The sequence below is a fragment of the Glossina fuscipes genome, unplaced genomic scaffold (assembly GCF_014805625.2).
Source record: "Glossina fuscipes isolate IAEA_lab_2018 unplaced genomic scaffold, Yale_Gfus_2 27, whole genome shotgun sequence".
Taxonomy (NCBI): domain Eukaryota; kingdom Metazoa; phylum Arthropoda; class Insecta; order Diptera; family Glossinidae; genus Glossina; species Glossina fuscipes.
The window spans coordinates 8672977-8693794 of record NW_023998422.1 but is presented as its reverse complement, the minus strand read 5'-3'; the positions used below and the strand labels follow the sequence as shown (position 1 = coordinate 8693794).

Sequence of the window (20818 nt, the reverse complement as noted above, 5' to 3'; positions counted from 1 at the left end):
AAAAAAGTGATTCGGTGATTTGAGTGCGATTGCATATAGCAGCAGGTCTAACTTGTTTTAAGGGAAAATTGTGTATTTATTTACTTATTTTCATTTTTTTCGCTACACTTTGCATGGCAACTTAATTAGGCAAAACACTTCTTCGAAAGTGAATTTACTTAAGATAACTCACGCAACGCACAATTTAACTTAATATCTATAATAAGCAATTAAGCGTAAGTTGAATGAAGGAAGCAAACGAAAATGACGTAGACTCGTGCAAGCCAGACCTGCACATCGATAATAGGCCGACTCGAACTAGTCTTAGCATGGCAAATCAAATTTGCTATCTTACGTCTCATTAACTTTAAATTCGAATATTAATTTATTGTATTACTTAGGTATGGCAGCAATAATCTTTGCTGAGTCTGATAAGAGCACAAGACTAAAAAAGTCATTCAAGTTTTCACATTAAACCTTAAGTTCGATTAAATATTTCACGACCTTCACGAGGGGCAGCTACGAACGTTAAAGTCAATTCCGATGAGCAAGCCCGACGAATCCGTAATGCTATTTATCAACTTGACAGAGAAAGTGATAAGTAAAATGAACCTCCTTTTCAGATCTAAATCTAGAGGAGAACTTGTATTTTTGGTGAGCTTCACTTTTCCCACTTCCGGTGGAGCAAAAAGGCATCAAATGGAATGCATAATGCAGGTGAATTCCATAAACAAACTGATAGTCGACATTACGTAGAGAAGCATTATTTTTTCACGCAAAATTTACTTGATTTTCCCTACACAGAGAGGCATGTTTTGGTGTTCAAAAAAAAGAAAATTCGCTAAACACTGACTCCACCAACTCCAACTCCGCTAAATACATATGAAGAAAGAAGCAAGAAGAAAATATATGAGGAAGAAAAAAAATAGGACGGAAGTTGACATTGAAGGTCGAATTGTAGGAGATAAAGGAGGCTTACGAGGCACGAAGATCGACAAGAAGAAATTAATCTCGACATGCCTTGGATTGAATCGAATGCATAACGGCATGCCCTGTCATGTACACACATGTACGCATCATATTTACAATTTGATGGAAGAATTTTCTCAACTCAAGCGACCGAAGAGATTATCTTTTAGTTAAACACAATTTCTTTCTGCTGAAGGAAAACACACCCGTAATATATGCACAAATATTTTCAATTGAATAAACAATATAGACATAAACGCTCATATTCGCATCTATCTCTCTATGACAGGCAACATCTTGTGCAACGTACTATTTACCAAACTTCAGGAAACAGTAGATTCCAAAAAAAAAACAAAAAAAAAAAAAAGAGGAAAAATAAATAAGTAAATAAAAAGGTAAACGCGTAGGTAAATAAAAGTATCATAGCGAGCGAAACGTATGAATATTTAAATAGTTGTTGCGAAAGGGTTGTAAAAAACGCTGCGGTTTGCTTTGTGCGGTCGTTGGTTATGATTTTGTTTATTCACATCAAAATGTGTCATTATCCTGTGGCTTTTCTTTCATTTATGAACAGCAATATTTAACGAGAACAACAAAAACAAACATAAAACAACAACAACAACAACAACAAAGAAAAGAGATATTTTCCAACAATGAAGCACCATTCGGAGGCACGTGCCCCTGTTTTTTTTTTTTTTTTTTTTTTTAGGCTAACAATTAAAGGCAAGCTCCACTTCATTATGCACTTCATTAACTCGATTTGCTTCTTTCTCTCTTTTTAATAATCTGCCGTGAAATGCGTCGGCAACTGTAGCAAGAGTTACGAGAGCAACTATGCAAACAAATATCGGTTGATTGACTTCTTTTTTTTTTAAACGCATAAATATATATGCGGTCTATATACGCTTACCGTCCTTGTTCATTCCCATTTGAAGGCACTTCTTGAGACGACACGCCTGACATTGATTGCGATGAGCTTTATCAACAACACAACGGCCAGTGCCGGCTTGACATCTGCAATGAAAGCATAAAAGACATGAAATTTTATCTGTATTATTAGAAGTACTCGTGAAATTGTTAAAACAAATTCAATTATCCTTAAGCACATCATACATACATACAAATGCTCGATATTCAATTATTTTGTACCATCAGGAATTAGCAGCAGCACCAGCAACAATGCCAGCAAATAATATAATAGCAATAGAAAGATAGCAAAAAATTGCAACATTTGTGATTTCTATACCGCAATCATTGCTTAGCTTCGTAATGCGATTTTTCCTTAACTATATGAGCGAATGTGCGCTTGGATGCGTGAGCTTAACGGTCAACGTGAACGTGTGTATGTGTATAACGTGCATTACCATTCACAAAAATATTAACAACAAAAGCGAAAATTCCACTTGAACAGAAATTAAAACTCATCACTTCAATGAGCCATCACAACCAAGGAACATCATCGTTATTGTCAAAGGACTCATCATAGGCGAAGCATAAATTTTGCTTTTACTAAATACGCAAACGAAAACTAGCGAGAGAACAGTTTTCTGCTCAGAAAGAGGTTAACCGAAGATTAAACGACAGAAATATATAAAATGAATCTCTCTTGGCCTGTCCTGTTGGTCATCTTGCTATCACCTTGCGCAGGGGGTGAACATAGGAAAAAGATCACTCATTGCCTCGTGGATATAGAAGGTTTCCTTTCCCCAAGTCCGTAATCATAATAAAATACGTCCGCTGTATATGATCGGATGAATGATTCAAATAAAGACAAAGTTTTCCTAAAGTGTGTACATTTCTTGGTCAGACTCTTTGTGCAATTTGACACCAAGGTGCATCTACAGCCACAACGGAATTCTTCCAAAAGTCTTTTCCAAATGTCTAGTCGGTACATAAAACACTTTAAGGCAAAATATCTCCCAGCTTGCTTGCAGCACTCAGTAAAAGAGACGGCTGTCATGCTTTCCAGGCCATCACTATAGATTTGGTAGTGCAATATTTATATATAATATATGTAATACATTGTCTCTGAACGAACCAAAAAAAGATGCCTTTCATGCTTCCCAAACCAATTTACGATACGTCTCACTATAAACGCATATCTACAACGGACTTTTTCTTCCCTATGGAACTGACATTGTGTTGACTTATATAAGCTCTTTGATGGCCTCAATTCCAATTGCTCCAGTCCTATCCGATTTTACGATAAAACACGCCTTCGCTCGCGTGATTGATTAGCTACCGCTGCAACTGGAATAAGAAGAACTCTCTATAGCGTAAATGGTTACAATCGTGACCCTTAAGGAGACTTTTAAAGGATCAAAGTAAACTCTAGCGCACTTGAGAATTGAATCCGCGAACACTGATTTGATCGACTTGCTAGTCGCGATTCTCACCTCCTCGGCTACTCATTTGTTGCTTGAGAAATTATCCCACGGACAGGAGTCGTGATAGAATTAATCTGATTGGAAATTCTTCTTTGCGTCCATTTTTATATTTTTCCTCCATCCTGACAAGGGGTACAGTTCTCACCTTTCCTCTTCAAAGAAATTAATGGATTCCTTGATTTTAAAACGATATTCCGCCAAAAAACTTTATTGATGTCCCCTTCATCTTTTCATAGAATAGCTTTAATTAAACTGACGGGAAGACGGGAAACTATTTAACTTGCTTTAAGCAAGACAAGGTAAGGATGTCATGCGATACTTTGAACTTGTTATTGCCCAACTCTTTTCATGTATTCAACTATTGCTGGCAAAGCAAATAATATTATCGTCAAATTCCCATCCGCTGCGGAAACCTTAGCTTAGGTTAACTATGTTACTCTAATTAATTTTATCTTAAATGGCAATTACTCGACAAATTACGCATAATTTAATAAAAAAAAAAAAAATTATATCAAATATTAAATGTAGACAAGAAATAAACGTTTGCCACTTATAAGGATATATGAAAAGCAAAAGCAAAAAAAAAGACAGAAGAAAAAAATGTCCCAAATTGCATGCGAAAAATGGACCCAAAGCAATGTAAATGAAAAGCAAAACGCGACGTACAACATTTAAGTATCAAGCCATCAAAATATTATTTTGTAATATGCTGCTGCTAAGGCTTATGGCTGTTATTTAAATCGCAAATGTCAAAAAATGTTTTATGAAATTATCCTTTCTTTACCCCAGGGACTGACATGAAGCTTAACTGCTATGCACTTGGCCAAATGTGACCGTCCGCATTAAATTTCGTAAATCGCGTTAGATTTGATTTGGTATGATGATGGCGAGCGAGCAGAATTGGGGGGTGCAAAACGTATAGAATAGGATTGAGAGCGATGAAAGGAAAAGAAGAATGATACAACAACAAGAAAATGTGAAAAAGAAAAATTATCCATAATCTCAGCCACATCATATACTGTTAGAACGTGTTCCATGAGTAAACTTGTTTTGATTTGATTGTCTATTCGGTCACAGAAATAATGCTTTGACTGAAGTAGTAAACACATACACACACGCACACAAAACACACAAACTTATGTAAAAGAATTCGATTATATGCCATCACTTGATATTTCTTTATTTGTCTGACAATGGATGGTGCGTTATGAAGGCATATAAAGGTATTTGTGAAGTATAAGAACAACAACACCAACAATCACAACTAGCAGCAGCAACTACAACAAGAAAAGTTTATATATATATACTTTTGACAAATGAGAATTTCAATTCCTTTCATCCCCACTTATATAAGAAAAAAAAAAAAAAAAAAAAAAAATATTTGCTTTATATCATAAATTTGTTTATGTGTACGTGTTTGCGTGTAATGAAAAAAGTTTTACTTGTGCGCTGCTCTTCCTCGCTTAAGACGATTTACAACTGGCGTAGCTTTTACAGAAATGCATTGAATTTCGTGGTCTACTTCCCTTCTTTTTTTTTTTCTTTTGGCGACAGAAAGTTAACCTCATCTCTTGTTCTGAGCTTAATATATTTTGTTTCTCTTTTGTTTTTGATATAATGATTTTTATTTAAACGAAATTCATTGAATTACACGCATTGCAATAAATAATAATCTTTATATGGAATAAAATTTTATAAATTTTTCTTCTTTCTAAAGTATAACTTAAATAAATCGATGCTTTTCGATGGGTTTGTTGAAAAACTTGTATAACATTTTCGTGTTCGAAATAATTAGAAATAAATGAACAAATTATAGTCGGGCAAGACCGACGATTAGATCCCTAAATATACGACAACGTAAAACCAAATTTTTCTATCCAACTACTTTTGTTAAACCCTACACCACTTATCGTGCAAGGGTATGTTAAGCTTGTGCGCATGTGTGCAATAGCCAGAGGAGCTTGAGATAGACTCAACTTTTGTTATATCTGTCTATTTAGAATCCCTTTTTTACATCAATCTTAGTTTGTCTGTCGGTCTGTCCGTCTTGTTGTTTTGTTTTCTTGTGTTCAACCTAAAGGTCGTAATTTTTAAAGTATTTTGACGAAAATGATACAGGGGCGTGTTTCGGTCCAAGGACCCTATTGAATATATTTGGGATCGAACTATTTGTTTGTATACTCTTCATATGAAGCCTTACTTTAAAAAGTTGTTATATGTGCAACAGTACTACTGTGCGGCATATAATGTACGACGGGACGTCACCTAACATAATGTTTTTACTTTTTTTGCGAGTAGATTTATATCACTGAATTGTGAGTCTTTTGCTGGACATAGGTTTTATTTACAATTTTTAGAAGATCTATTTACAGATTATTTACAAAAACTTGTATTTACAATATTTTAATGCTTCTTCTGTTATTGCCCTGCTCTCGTGACTCGATTGACTTTGCCTTCCGCATACAATCACCTTACATGCTCTTTTCACAAGCAAATTGTAAATGCGGAAAATCATTGTGACATGATTGTATTGATGCCAATCCCTTTTTACCTGAGAAATGTTCTGCGACTTGTTGGTAATCTTTCCGCGAGTCGGCAAGTTGCGACGACAAGTAAAGCATCACGAATCCGTATTTCATGTCTCCATTTTAAGGAATTAAGTTCTTAGAAAATCGGTTGAGGGATTTTCGTAACAATATCTTAAACTAACTTCAGTCCAAGAATTTATTTCAATGAGTTAAAGAAATTATTATAATAGTGCTAGAGATGTATCGAATGGGAAATTGAGGAGATGAAACTTTCGTGCTCCGTACACCTCCTCCACTTCGTATGTAATCGAGAATATAACTTAATAAATATTTTATCAACACCGTAAGTAAGCATTGCCAGATACAAATGTTAACCATTCAATATGTTGGCATTACCTGTTACAAGTGTACTGTGATCAAATAACTTTTTTATTTTTTTTTTATTTTGAAATATGAATTAAATAGTAAAAGGCATTGACATCAATTTTGTTTTAGTTTGAACATGGGTTCATGCCATTTTTATTTAAAAAGAATGTAATATCTCTAGACTTTTATAAAAACTCAATTTTTGCCACTTTTCCGCATAAATCTGCGCTTATTTTACCAATAACACGAATATTGATGATGATGAATAAGACCGTTGAGCGTTCGTAGTTTCTGCACTAAGCCAATGTTCCAACATCCACTCAACGTAAAAAGTCCAATAGACTTATATCACAAGATTTTTATGCCAAGTCCACGTAGGCAGTTTTGCAGATAACAGGCGCGTTTAACGTTTTTCGTAACATATTGATGGTGCCACGAGATATGTGGCAGGTTGCAACATTATGCTAAAACCACATATCGCCCAAAGTGAAGTCAGCTAATTTATGCTACAAAAGATCATGTCTCCGTAGCGTTCTGCACTATGGGTAACTGCAACGCCATTTTGATGTAAAAAAAAGAGATTTTTAGCCCACAAACTGCACCCAAAAATTATTTTCACATATGTAAGAGTCCTTTAGGAATTTCAGGTGTGTTTTCTTTACACCAAGGGAACGATAAGCCTTATTTACAAAGTCATCTAACCAAATATGAACTTCAACCCACGTGCACGAAACGTAACCGCGATGTGTTCGCAATAACTTTTAGCAATTTCTGTACGCTATATAGCTATGTATGAATTGTATTTCTCGTTTAGTGTATGAATTGCATTGGCAAGATCCAAGCAATGTATTGCAAAAGAAATTTGATCCCAATCCTAATCACAAGTGTGTTTTATTTACATTTACTTTCGGAACAATCCACCAGCAGAGTGGACCAAGCAGGCTATGGGTCTAGACTAACAAATCAACGGTCGTGCATTCAAATCTCAAGTGCAATTTTTTTGTTTTAATAAAACCGATAATCCTAAAGCGCTAGCACTTGAGCTTAAGTTTACTGTTAGAATGATTTCTCGGGCTAAATTAATTATAATAGCAACAACACTTTCGGTACATCGAAATGGACAACCCTATATTTCAAGGCAATATATAGTCATTGGCAGTATCTCTCTTTTCGACGGTTATAGTAATAATACCTCAAAGAGTTCTTATAATCACTGCATAACTGTATCAAAAAAATGCAAAAGAATCGAAGATTTAAACGACTTCTTCTACTTCTTTACCATGCGGAGCAACATACTGTATATATTGTAGTTCCTAGGTTCTAGGTTAAGGTGAGATTAACAATAGAAGTTCGAAATCTACGATGGGGCGAAGCTTGCAGCCACGCAGTTATACAGAAAGCGTCCATTCAAACTAAATTTGAGAGATTCATCCGAGGAAAGTCATATCTGTCCGAAACCGTTAACGGAGCCTAACACGTTCCACGAATCCACTAATAAACTGAATACTCTCACGATCCATTCGAGCTGAATGTCGCGATACTGCTTTCGTGCACTTTCGTAAGCTCCTCTTGGCAGACAATAGCGAATGCTTCTGCCGAAGGACCCAATGGAACGCGTTGTCTTGCCCAGTTCTACATGTGATACATCCCTTCCAGTGCTACGCAGTCTCAGGAAAAAAACTTCCTTTCAAGGAGACTAAACCTTCAGAACAATTAATTGTAGTCGCAACCAGTCGCAACTAGAAAGATGTATTTTAAGTATTTTATTGAGACATTGCGTAATTAGGGCGAACTTTGAAAGTGATTTTCCTTTGAATATTTTTGTTGTTATTGCCAGGCAGGTAAAAATTTCCAAAAATATCAGTCAACTTCGATTAAAGAGATTTTGAACACAAATATTGAAATTTGCGCCAATCTTCCGATTACATCCGGGGCTTAATAAATTTTGTAAAAATACAAATAATGCGTCAACAACCACCATTTTTCTAATGTTTTTTGACCAAAATTCAAAACTATCGACAATGTTTTGCATTTTTTTTTGATAGAACCAGATCTTTAGTATTTCTGGGCTTATTAGGTAATAGGAACGATGAAAGAAATAGGAGTGAAAATGTTCGCAATGATTAACAAAAACTTGCTCATTAGTTGCAGTAAAAGCTCCTTATTCGTGCTTCTTTTATTCGCGGTTTTACTATTCGCGGCTACAAATTTCTTCATTCGCGGATTTTTTGTGACTGGTTCCGGAATTGTTTTGTTTTTGAAGTTGAAACTAATTAAAACACAACTGAATTTAGACTTTAAAGCATTTCTAGTTTTGGACAATGCACCAGGTCATCCTCGCGAACTTGAAACTATGCATCCAAACATGAAAGTCACATTTTTACCTCCCAACACGACGGCTTTGCTTTAACCTATGGGGCCAAGGAATAATCCAGGCCTTTAAGCTCTACTACATTATACGAACCTTCGATAATATGGAACGTAATCCTGATATGAATGTTATGGAATGCAGGAAGAAATTTGACGTAGCAAAATGCATCGTAAACATAAAAGAATCATTGGAAGAACTGAAGCCACACACATTGAAGTCATGCTGGAAAAAACTGTGGCCTGCTCTGACTGCGGAAAATGACGATGAATCTATGCAAGTTCAAACTTTGACTGCAAACATAGCTGAAGTCGCGAATGGAATAAGACGAGATGGGTTCGAACAGATAGAATCAAGTGGAATTGCTTGAATCGCGAAATTAAGATTTGACTGAAACCGACTTGGAGGAAATGATAAATTCACAGCCCATTAAAGAAGAGGCTTCAACAAGCACTGGAAATGTGATATTTAGTATGAAAACTCTTAGTGAAGGTTTAAGAATGCAAATGAACATTGATCCGTCTATGGAACGAAGTCTTTTTTTGAAGAGGCAAATTGCTAATGCGACTGCTGCGTATCAGTCTGAATTGAAGGACCTTTTAAAAACTGCCAAGCAAGAGAAACTTACAAAATTCTTGAAACCATTGCCTAAGCCTTAAGATAATTAATCAAAATGTTCAAAAACTTCAATTAAATTGATTTGTTTTTTATTTTGTCACCTAGGAGCGTATCCCCTATAATCCCATATAAATTACCATTCCGTATTCACGGTTTCTGTATTCGCGGCGTTTTTATGGAACGTATCCCCCGCGAATAAGAAGCTTTTACTGTATAGTACTTTTAAACTAACTTACGGTCGAACAACCAAATGCTGTAACCATACTTTTATGGCTGAGTTTCATACTCTGGCGATCAAGGTGGTGATGTTCATTATCGACTTCACTTACTTTAGGCACAATGGAATATTTAACAAGCAATTTCACAGAATTTTATCTTAACATGACACGCAGTCCAATCAGTTGTTTAGCACGAAGGTTATGCCGGCGGCTGAACAGTAAGGCTTTTCAATACATAATATCAAAAGTTAACGGGTCTACTGCATCATTCCATTACGACCAACTATCTAAAACATTTAGTTAGCAAAGCAAGGCGTAATTAGAAAAGAAGCCTCAGTTGCAAAGAAACGTTTTACGGGTGTAATTAAAATAGATGTCGACATATGGTGATTTTTTTTTTTAAAAGACTCATTAATCAACAACCTACCGATTGATTAACTGTACTTCAAATATTGTGCGAACACAAGTTAGAAGTATTTTCGAAGCTTTTGAAAGAATTTCACGCATCCAACTAAGCCTTGATTCTAAGATTGACTCAAAATATTATAGAGAATGAGATGAAATTGCGTAATGAAGAAGTAAAAACACTAAAGTGGGACGCAGATCACTATTAAATACCGTACATTACTTCGCTCACTATAATCATTCATAGAACAATTTTTCAAAATAAGGGAAGTGACCGAGAAAGTGGTGCAACCCAAACTATTTTCAATAGTTTTTGCCCCCGGGCCAAAGAAAGTCGATATACCAAATTTCATCAAAATATCTCAAGTATTACGAATTGTGAGTTGAACAAAAGAAAGTAAAACTACCAGATGGCAGACAGACGGACGAGCGGACGGATGGACAGGCGAACTTAGGTCGATTGTGAAAGTGCCAGTCCATCGAGAGAATAAGATGTGCGCTCATCTCAAATCGTCCCAAGTGCTGCATACGTCTGTGCAAACTTAATACACCCTTGCATGCCAAGTGATGTAGAATATGAGTGAGATATGTTGCATAATGGGAAATATTTTTTATTCCATTGTTTTCCATATGTTAGATCACAAAAGAATTCAGCGGAAATCTCATCGAATTCTCTTCTCAGCAAATGTAAATAATTTTAAATATTCAAAACTTTCCAAGTCTTTGCAAAAAAAAAAAATTTAAACGTTAAAAACCACTTATTCATAATATAAAATAATTCACGTAATGCATTCCATCACGTGTCGTTGCGCTCATAATTCCTAATCCATTTTATTAAAAATAATGCGAAGAAATGACGGCATTTAATATAAACCATGCCATGCCCGCCGTTAAGCGACAATTAAATGCATAGAGAAGAAAAAAAATTTAATTTTCTTAAGTGTTCCCGCACTCTCCAAATCGTGATTCGTCTCTCTTCTTCTTATTTTTATTTATACTAACCTGTAAATAAGTTTACGGCGAACGCTGCGTTTGAAGAAACCGGAGCAGCCATTGCAAGCTAAAATACCGTAATGTTTACCGGAACTGGTATCACCACACACCACACATATGAGACCGAGATTTTGATTTTTGGAACGTGGCACAGCGAGGCAAGTTGGTTCGCCGCCACCGCCGCCATTTGATTCTGTATTGTTTGCATTTGACGCAGCTGCATGATGATTCCAAGGTATCAAGCGATTTTGGGGCGGTGTACAACATAATCTCGTTGGATTTGGAATATCTGCAGAAGGCAACGGAAACAAAAAAAAAACATAAAACAAACAAGAAAAGAAATGTGAATTTAAAAAAAATTCTATTAAAACACACACACACACACACACACACACACACACACAGACACACACACACACACACACACACACACACACAGCCACACTCATGTAGCTATATAGACAAATTTAGTTAATTTGAATTTTATTACTGTAACGACTCTGGTGTCGCCCTTCGCTAAGTAAATTGCTTCAGCACAACTATTTCATATTTAGCATAATTTCCACCACTTTTCTCCGTAGTATAGCATAAAAGCATAAAAGTTATATTTGTTAATGTTGCTATACATATATACATATATATACATATATATAAGCATATATATATACTCGTATGTACTCATTCAATTAGGACACCATTAAGGGCAAGCACATCACTTACCGACATCAATCTGCAAACAAAGAAAAAGAAAAAAAGTTTTTTTCTTTTTTTGCGAAAATTTGTCTCGAGGGACAATTGTTTTCTCATCACACCCTAATTTGATTTGTACAGTGATTTCAATTCAAATGTGGCCCGGCACTTAACCCCAGTCGGCCCGTCATTTAGTCAGTCGCTCAGTCAGTCAGTCAACCAGTCATATACTTATTTAATTTATAGTTTATCTTATGTCTTCTCTACAAAGCTTATATATGCCACCCGATTCCATCCATCCACTTTGTATTGTTTGTAGTTTGATAACAGGCAAGTGAATATGTAAACACACATACGCATACACATACGCTATGCGGAATCCGTTAAACACCAACTGCGGTTTAATGCCGCCGGGATTAACGTCATATGTTTGAATTTTCACCAGTTAATTTTTATGAATTTTTTTTTTTTTTTTATTATTCATTTTTTCACTCTTTCCCCGTTAAACATTATGACTTGTGTATCCTTTCAAGTTTTACTCTATCAATCCATATATATATATATATATATATATATATATTTATAGATATAGACAAATGTAGTCGCCACTATGTACGAATGTATATTATGGTAAGTTTGTATGTGTGTGTGTGTGTGTGTTTGTGTTTGTTTTTAGTACGTGCGTGCGTGTTTTCTTTTGTTTAAGTAAAAGTGTTAACACAATTTCCTAAACCGATTTACCGTTGTTGTGATATGAATATTAAGGATCTCTTGATTGAGTCAAATTTAATTCAATTATAAACCAAATACAATGAAATCTTATACGAATGTAGTCATTTTCTACGTGCATGAATATAAATTTCATATTTATGATAATTATATTTGATGATGATATTGATGATAACATTGAGACATAAAGTAAATGATATCAATGAGCATGGATTAAGATACAGGATCTACGTACGAATAGTTTCGTCTCCTGCATTAAAACTATCGATTTCTTCTATTTACCTTTTGTCTTTCTTTTTTGAAATCATTATGGGACTTGCGGGCAATATTTAGTGCAGAGCATACCAAAATTAATATAAAGAACTATTTTTCGCTTTTAGCATTTATATCATTTCGATAATAGTACTTGCTTCTAGCTATCTTCATAATTTTATTTTAAATTTACTTTCCATCTAAATTAACTATTTAGGAAAATGAACAACAAATAGATAACAAGTACGACAAGTAAGAAAATCATATTCGATCGCGACAGAATCTCTTACACCCAACACCTTTATCCCAAAAAGCCCTAAAAATTCAAAGAACTAAATTTTCATACTCTCTAATATTGGGCGGGGTGCAGTTCATTTTTTTCTATTTTCAGAACAAAAGTCGATTTTTATATGCTGTATGGGCGGTGCTTTCTGAGTAACAAGCAGAAAATAAGGCAAGCAGACGTATTCGCTTCTTTTGCTACATAGGCGTGCGGGCTTTGTGGGCGTATCTTTTAATCACTTTGCGTAATTTTCACATTCTTTTGCATATTTTTAGGCGATATCTCATTTTTGAGAACAAGAGAAAGGTTGCCATTGATACTACTCTCCTTGGCAGACGGACGGATGGACACATGAGCAGACTGCTATGCTAGCAGACTCATTCTTAATTCGAAGGAATTGGAAAAAAAAATAAACGAAAATTTCATACATTGTAATATTGGGTAAGCCAGATGAATTTTGCCTATTTTACTACATATTTTACTCTACAGCATCGCCCATGGAACACGCATTCCAATTTTTGCACGTTTATCTGCTACAGTTCATGAATGCCGATTAAAAAAATCAACTTTTTATTCCTTTTGAAATACCGAGGTATATTCACTATACCTAGCACCGTAGGCGTGCCCTTCCATGCATTTGCCCCATTTTTAATACCCACCTGTCAGCTTTTTTGCCAACTTTGAAGGCGATACCTTCATTTTTGCTGGGCGTTGCGATCGTGTCGAAAAAACGCCCGGAATAACCCTCATCCTTCGGTGGCCGGTAAAAAAAGGGGAAGAACTAAATTAGAACATCTAGAAGATTAGGTCCACGTGATTGATTTTTTCTATTTTTATAGAATAAAAATGGAAGTTCGTATTGTACGTCTGAAGCAAATGTTTCCATTTTCGCTCTCACAACACATTAGCTAAGGGATGTACGGACAGATTGACAAATATGTTTGAAACAATTATCAATAGTATATAGACCTTATTGTGCGCCTCAAGCTTGGTACGTGCAAAGATTTTGATAAAAGAATGAAATATTATTCATATTGTGTAATGTTGAGTAGGAGCGACCGATTTTTTCCATTTTCCTAAAGACCCGCCCAAAGAATATAAGAAGAAATTTTTATCTTTGTATCTGCTGCGGTTTACAGGAAACGTGCAAAAAACCAAATATTTTTTATTGCTAGAAGCAAAGTCTGAGGTCTGGGGTTACGTAGCGCTGTTGTCATATTCTGAAACCGACTTGAACTAATTTCAACACCAATCTGTATGCCGGCACTTTCAATGTTTCTAGCAAATTTGAAGCAGATATCTCCCTTTTTGCGACCAGGAAAATGTAACCACGTAGACAATCAGACAGACGAACGGTTCCGGATCAAGACCATCAAAACTTTATGGGATCTCTGAAGCTTGCTTCTGAGTTTTTCGAAGTTTTAACAAAATGCATACACACTTCAACCTTCGGTGATGGATATAGAAGGCAAGCCCTGAAATCCTAACCATACAGATAGATAGAAAGAGTTAAGCGCTTAAAATTCAGGGGAATCCTGCGGTGTAAATCTATTTCGAGCTTGTAAGCAATCTAATAGAGACTTATGTCATATGTCTAATGTTGACGCGTTGGCACTTTCCGCTGATTGTTAGATCTATCCGCATAAATTTCCGAATAAGGCGACAAACATATATTCCCAAACAGAGTATTTAAGCAATGCCAAATCAAAACTTTTGTTACACGCGAATTTAATTCAATTTGGGACACTTTTCGAAGCTACGCCAATACCCGTCATCCACGAATTATTTCACTATGTTGGCAATTAATGCATAGGCGCTTTGAACCGACAAAAATTTCGCACTCTCGTTGATCGTTTTGCCTCCCCGATAAAAAGCCTATCCAATTCAAGTTTTGATGAGCTGAGTGCATTTAAATTAAATTTTCCTTACAAAGGAGTTACTAATTATTTTTAGCATTCAAAAGTAACTCCAAAGGCTTACATCTCCTTGGAAAAAAATACAGTTTTTTTTGACAAAATTTAATTTGAAGGTATTTTTTATATGTTTTAAGTTTAATTCTAAAAAGTATATTCTCAACCTCACAACCCTTGGACAAACGGAACTAAGCTTTTGTGTTTGATTCTCTCGTGAGTTGGATACAAACGCAATTGAGATAAGCTCATGTTAATGTGACAACTGTTTTCGATACATCCGGAATGCTACGACCCAATTGGAGTTACTGTATGAGAAAGTTGAAAAATCGCAATTTTTAATCTTTTACTGGGAAACCAAACTGGACTGGAATCCAAAAGGAAGACTGAATAAAGTGTGTCCTTATAAAGGGAAAGCAATGAGCATGTAAACCATGGCCACGTGAGGACAGGTAAGTTAAAATCATAAAGATGCAAATCAAAATATGTCAAGTATGTAATAGACGGCCTTAGCTAACACTCTAGTTACTCTCAAGCACGTCATGTTACTCTCAAGCACTTCCAGTCGACATTTTCATACGATAACATACCAGTTTCATATTTACGTACTTGACACAACTAAGGCAAGGCGAGATAATAAATCAACGAGATAATGCAATTGATGACGTTTTACCACTGATGAAAGCAATCAGTAAAGTTTCACCGAAACCATATAAATCAAATGAATTCTAAGGCGCGCTTAAGACGATATCTACAAGGGTAAGGAGCCGATTTCGAAGACACATATTCTCTGGTTGCTAGCTTAAAAACGACGATTTTTTTCCTTCAGCTGAATTTCAAGACGACTTGTTTGCTTGGCTCTCTAAAGATAAGATATATTAGATGATTGCATGTATTTTGCCCATTTTTTCAATTGAAAAAAGCATTTATTGAAATATATTGTTACAGTATATTGTTACGGAAATCCCAAATCTAGTCATTTTCTACAACCAAATTTACATTCGCTAGGCGTCGTGCAGCTGCAGATCGATGAAAGCGATTAGTGGAAAAACAGACAGGTAAAAGCAGAGTACACATTCGCAGGCGCCTCTTGCAGCTGCATGCCGATGAAAACGATTACCAACAAAAGCAGGTTAACGAATTAAATATCAAGTCATAAAATTAGGTGCTAGTAATAGGATTGCAAAGATGTATATAAATAGAATATTTGTGAAAGACAAGAGAGTAGAAAAAGAGTATTTGAGTTAAGCAGTCGAAAGTATTGCCAAAAATAATTTGTAAATAATCCTACATTAAAAGAAATATAATTGTAAACAAAAGAACTTTGAAATGTATTTCTCTTGATCAAAATATCTACGATCTAGTGATGCGGACTGTATCTCATAAAAGCAAATTTCATAACAATATATTAATCAAAATATTTTCCATCATTGTTTGCAATCTTTGGCGCACCTCGAAAGAACGACTCTAAGTTGGCAGCGATCCAATCATCGATCCATTTTCGCACTTCTTCAACTTTGCGAAGCTGCGTGCCAGTCCTGCCATGCTGCATCGATTTGAACAAGTGGCATTCACAAGGCGCCATGTCTGGTGGGTACGCTGTGTGTGACAGAATCTCCTATTCGGGCTGCAAGAGTGTATCCTTGACCACTTTCGCAACAAGTGACCGAAAAATGGTATTTTCAGTCAATATTTGTCACCACTTTTGAACCATTGCATGCAAAACCGACAATTGGGATATGATGAAACACCATCAACATAAGCTTCTGAACGTAGCTTGGTGGGCTTCGACCCTTGATTTCTTCAAATGAATGCCGAAAATGCAATTTTAACGTTCCATGATTGGCGCCTGTATACAATGAATGTCCCCGTAACAATAAATTGGAAAGTGTTAGAGAAAGGTCAAAATAATCGGATTGAACCGCTATGTGCATCGGTATTCCCCATTACTTTATCATTTTTACCTGCACAAGTCGAGGGTGAAAATTAACGTTAAGTCCCAATATATTAAAATACCAAAAGTAAAAGAATTGTGCAACTGAATATGTATTATAGCTTTTAAGATCTGTCAATTATTTGAGACAAGTACGCTGGAGCGAGCAGGTTAACGATTATTTGATTGATATCGTCTTTGAACGATCAATCCTTGAGTATTGTTTATACGCGAGCTTGTACAAAAATGGCATAACGTATACAACACTGTATGTGGATATGAATACTTATTGCAGGAGAGATAAGGATTCAGAAACCGAGAAATTATGGATGCATTTGTCAAACAAATTCGAATCGAATTCAGTTTACGGCAAATTGCAGGATTATTTAGGCACAAAAACACATTGGGTTTAATGGATACTCTAATGTATGTGTATAACGTTAAATGTTCACCGTTGCTAACAAAGGAAGACATCAACCACATTGAGGAGAGTAGCCTTAGAAATGGAATTTTAAGATACATGACAGAGACCAAAAGTCTTGAGCTGTTTCGTAAAAAGCGCTGCATAGAAATGCTTGCACACTATGCAGCGCAGATTGGGACGCAAACTGTAAAAATCGACAAGTGGTTACATACTTTCCGCATACAGTCATGCATAGTCGTGGCGAACGTAATAGGCTGCCTTAGAAAACATCTACCAAAAAATCAGTGTTTTTCTATCGACCTCAGTTATCGTCTAAATGGTAAGGAATGAAATAAAAAGATGTTAGTAGGCGTGACAAATTTTTTAATGGCTCATTAATTTGATTTTCCATGGTTTCCGTGGTTACGTAACACCATACGAATATTATCAATCCAGACAGCCAAACTGGTTCGCGAGACCTCGAAAGCACTCAACTCAACTTGCGGCTTACTCGCCAAACTCGCCTCCTTTCCAATCACCACTAGTTTGCATCACTGAATTTAGGACACTTCCTTAGCGGTGCCTCATTTCTTACGGAACTCATTCTTACAAAAACGATCCGATGCTCAATTTGCCTCAAAAAAGCAGCAGATTTTCTGGCGTAACATTGTGGATTATCGAACAGATGCGAAGACAGCATAGCTAGCGTAGGCAGGCAATACTTCCCGTGAAATACTGTTTATAATTTTCATACAACAAACGCATGAGTTGTCTACCAAATATTGGATTTCATGTGTACACACTTGACATCAATCAAAATGAAATTGACGGCGTATTTATGAAATCTTGAAGTGTGAAGACACTTTTTAACCCCAAAAAAAAAAAAGATGTTCTCAACTTGAAAACGTTGTGTGAAATGTTGTGGTTCCGAATTAAAAAATAATTAAAACAAGTAAGAATAAATTGGCCCGCGACAGAATCTTTAATGCCGTTATCTTGAGGAATACTAATAAAAAAAGGTGAAACTACATTTTTATAGTCTATAATGTTGGGTGGGTGTGGCTGATTTTTCCATTTTTTTAGAATAAAAGCAAAGATTTATATCGTGTTTCTCAATTCGTATTACCATGTGGGCGTGTTCTGTTGCCAACTTGGCCCATTTTCAATATCAGCCAGCGTGCAATGGCTTCCAGTGTTTTTTGGATTCGAAGCCGACAGTTCCATTTCTGTGACGAGGAGAACGTTTACAGCAGACATTACGCAAACGAGCGACCGGACAGGCGGACATGCTTCAATCGATTCGAAGTTTGATGCTGATCGACAATATACACACTTTATGTGGTCTCTGAAATTCCCTATTGAACCTTTCCACAAAATGAATATTATACTACTTATCCTTCGGTGCTGAGCGTAAAAAAAAATGAAAAACATCGGATAAACTAAATATCAACAGTTTGCAATATTTGATGGGCATGGCTCGTAAGGACGTAAGAGAAATCCAGCTTGTATTTTACCGGTCGATTTAGGAAATGATTCTGGATCGGTCAAAGAGCTTGTCTATCCATCCGTTCCTTTTGTTTATTATGTTGTTGTGTTCGACCGTTAATGAAAATGGTTCGAATCGGACTGCTTCTTCGACCATTCCCCATATAAAGCCTTATTTTAAAAAGTCCATGTTACTGCACAGGGAGGGAGCGTAGTTGATTTTTTCTCACTTTTCGAGAACTTTATCTCTAGTGCAATCAAGAAACGACCTGCCCGGAAGCTCGTTTGACCGGTCTTCATCAGTTGGACGAGTTGTTATTATTGCATAATTGTCTATCACTGTCTGAATCAGCGGCAGACTTTTAACTAAACAAACGGCTGAGTCTTTGAACTGAACAAGATTTAATTCTGTAAGCAGGTGTGTACCCTAACGTAAGCAAAAATAAAACCTTTCCTAAAGGAGTCTCACTTTTATCACACACTGGTTGAGATAGATCAAGCCGCGTCAACGACTTCATCTTTTCGCATAATCGTGCACATTTTCACAACCACTGCAAGCATTCAATATTGGTTCTTACTTCTTAATGGTGATTTTATTTTACACAAAAAAATATCGATAAAAGTTTGAAATAATCCGCATAAAAATATTACAATTTTTTTGGATTTTATAAAACGTTTACCTTGACTTAAAACAGCGGTACGAGCTAAGCTCGGTGGATCCTCTTTATTCATATTTTCAAAATTCTACACTTTTTGTCTAAGTTCTCTGTATTATTTATTATTAAAAACTGATATTCTTTTCACTTAAAAAAAAAAATATATAATTTTTTTTTTTTTTAAATAGCAAAACATATTCTTTGGATTAAAACATTAAAAATATTTTGAAAATTATTATATAAAATTTTCCTCTTTTTCTTTATAATATTTTAACCTTTAATTGCTTTATAAAAATCAAACGCGAAAAAAAAAAGATAGAAATTATTTGTATTAAAGCCACATAGCACACAATTAATTAATGATATAGATTAATTATTATATATGTTAGTGTTGGTATTAATATTATTTTTGTTGTTGTTTTCGTTCTTGTTATTACTATATTGTTGCCGCTGAGAGTTATTGATGATGTTGGTGGTTTCAATTTCAGTACAATTTTTAATTTCTCTTTCATGGAAATCACGACGGTACAAGTGGCGGCAGCAGCAGGTTAAATGTGAATCCGCGATGTTAACGTTTCGATATACGATCTGAGATTTATCACAATACAAAATGCAACACCATGACAGAAGCTAAACACCCAGATATACGAAAATATGTATATATGTATATACATATTTATATGCATACATATATTTATATATATATATATATATATATATGCATACGTATATACATACGTACATAGTATTTTCTGGTTCAAATTGTTGTTGCTGTATTTGTTTTTGTTCTTGTTGAGCTTTAACCAACCCCTAAATGTTAGCCGCAATCAGGAATGAACAAAGAGCAGCAACATCATCATAAGCATCACAACAATGTGGAGGCTCTTGAAAGCATCAGCAATATGAAATTAAACCATTCGAACACCCACTTACCTACATTACTGCCACTGTTTATATATGTGCGGTATGTGTATTAGTGCAAAATTAATAGCAAAAAAAGGGCTGAGAGGAAAAAAAAAAAACCACATCACATCATACTTTCTTGCAATCATCAGACAACAGCCATATTGCGACACAACGTCAGTACCACCCACCATAAAACACACGGATAAAAACACAAATGCTATGCTTATTCTCATGTTAATATACTTTTCATTTGGGGTTATAGTAGTAGTAGTAGTAGCTGAAGTAGTAGTAGTAGTAGTAACAGCAATACCAGTATTAGTAGTAGTAGTAGTAGTAGTAGTAGGAGTGGGACTAGTGACAGTGGTGGCAGTAAAAGTATTTGTTTTTGTATTGTTATTATTGTTGTTGTTGTATTTGTTACATGCTTTGATTCGTCCTTCTTGATGGTAGAGGATTGGGGTTTTTAGCATTTGCTGTACTACATAAGCTAAGCCACAAAATACTATAAACATACGCAAACATATACGCATATACAAACAAACAAGCATAGCAAATATATGCTTTTGCTCTCATTTCCGTTTACCTACAGAAACAGTTAATATTGGTCTTTCTAAGCTTCAAAATAATTGTTGTTGTTGTTGTTGTTATTGGTGTTGCGTATGCTCTTTACCTCTTCTCTCGTTCCGTTGGCAGGACCAGCAAGTCAGTTAGTTAGTTATAACAACAGCAACAGCAACAGC

General features: G+C 35.5%; 1 protein-coding gene across 1 annotated transcript in view; it reads right to left on the bottom strand.

The window, feature by feature from the left end:
* The window catches only part of LOC119636021 (photoreceptor-specific nuclear receptor), a 30392-nt gene extending 10461 nt beyond the window's left edge, over positions 1-19931 (bottom strand). Inside the window, exons 1-4 of the mRNA XM_038031091.1 lie at positions 19911-19931; positions 16472-16488; positions 10841-10963; positions 1859-1962 (exon numbers count right to left, since the gene is read on the bottom strand). Of these exons, the coding sequence (XP_037887019.1) occupies positions 1859-1962; positions 10841-10963; positions 16472-16488; positions 19911-19916 (250 nt within the window). The 5' untranslated portion in view covers positions 19917-19931. The remainder of the gene's footprint in view (positions 1-1858; positions 1963-10840; positions 10964-16471; positions 16489-19910) is intronic.
* Between the last annotated feature and the right edge of the window lie 887 nt (positions 19932-20818).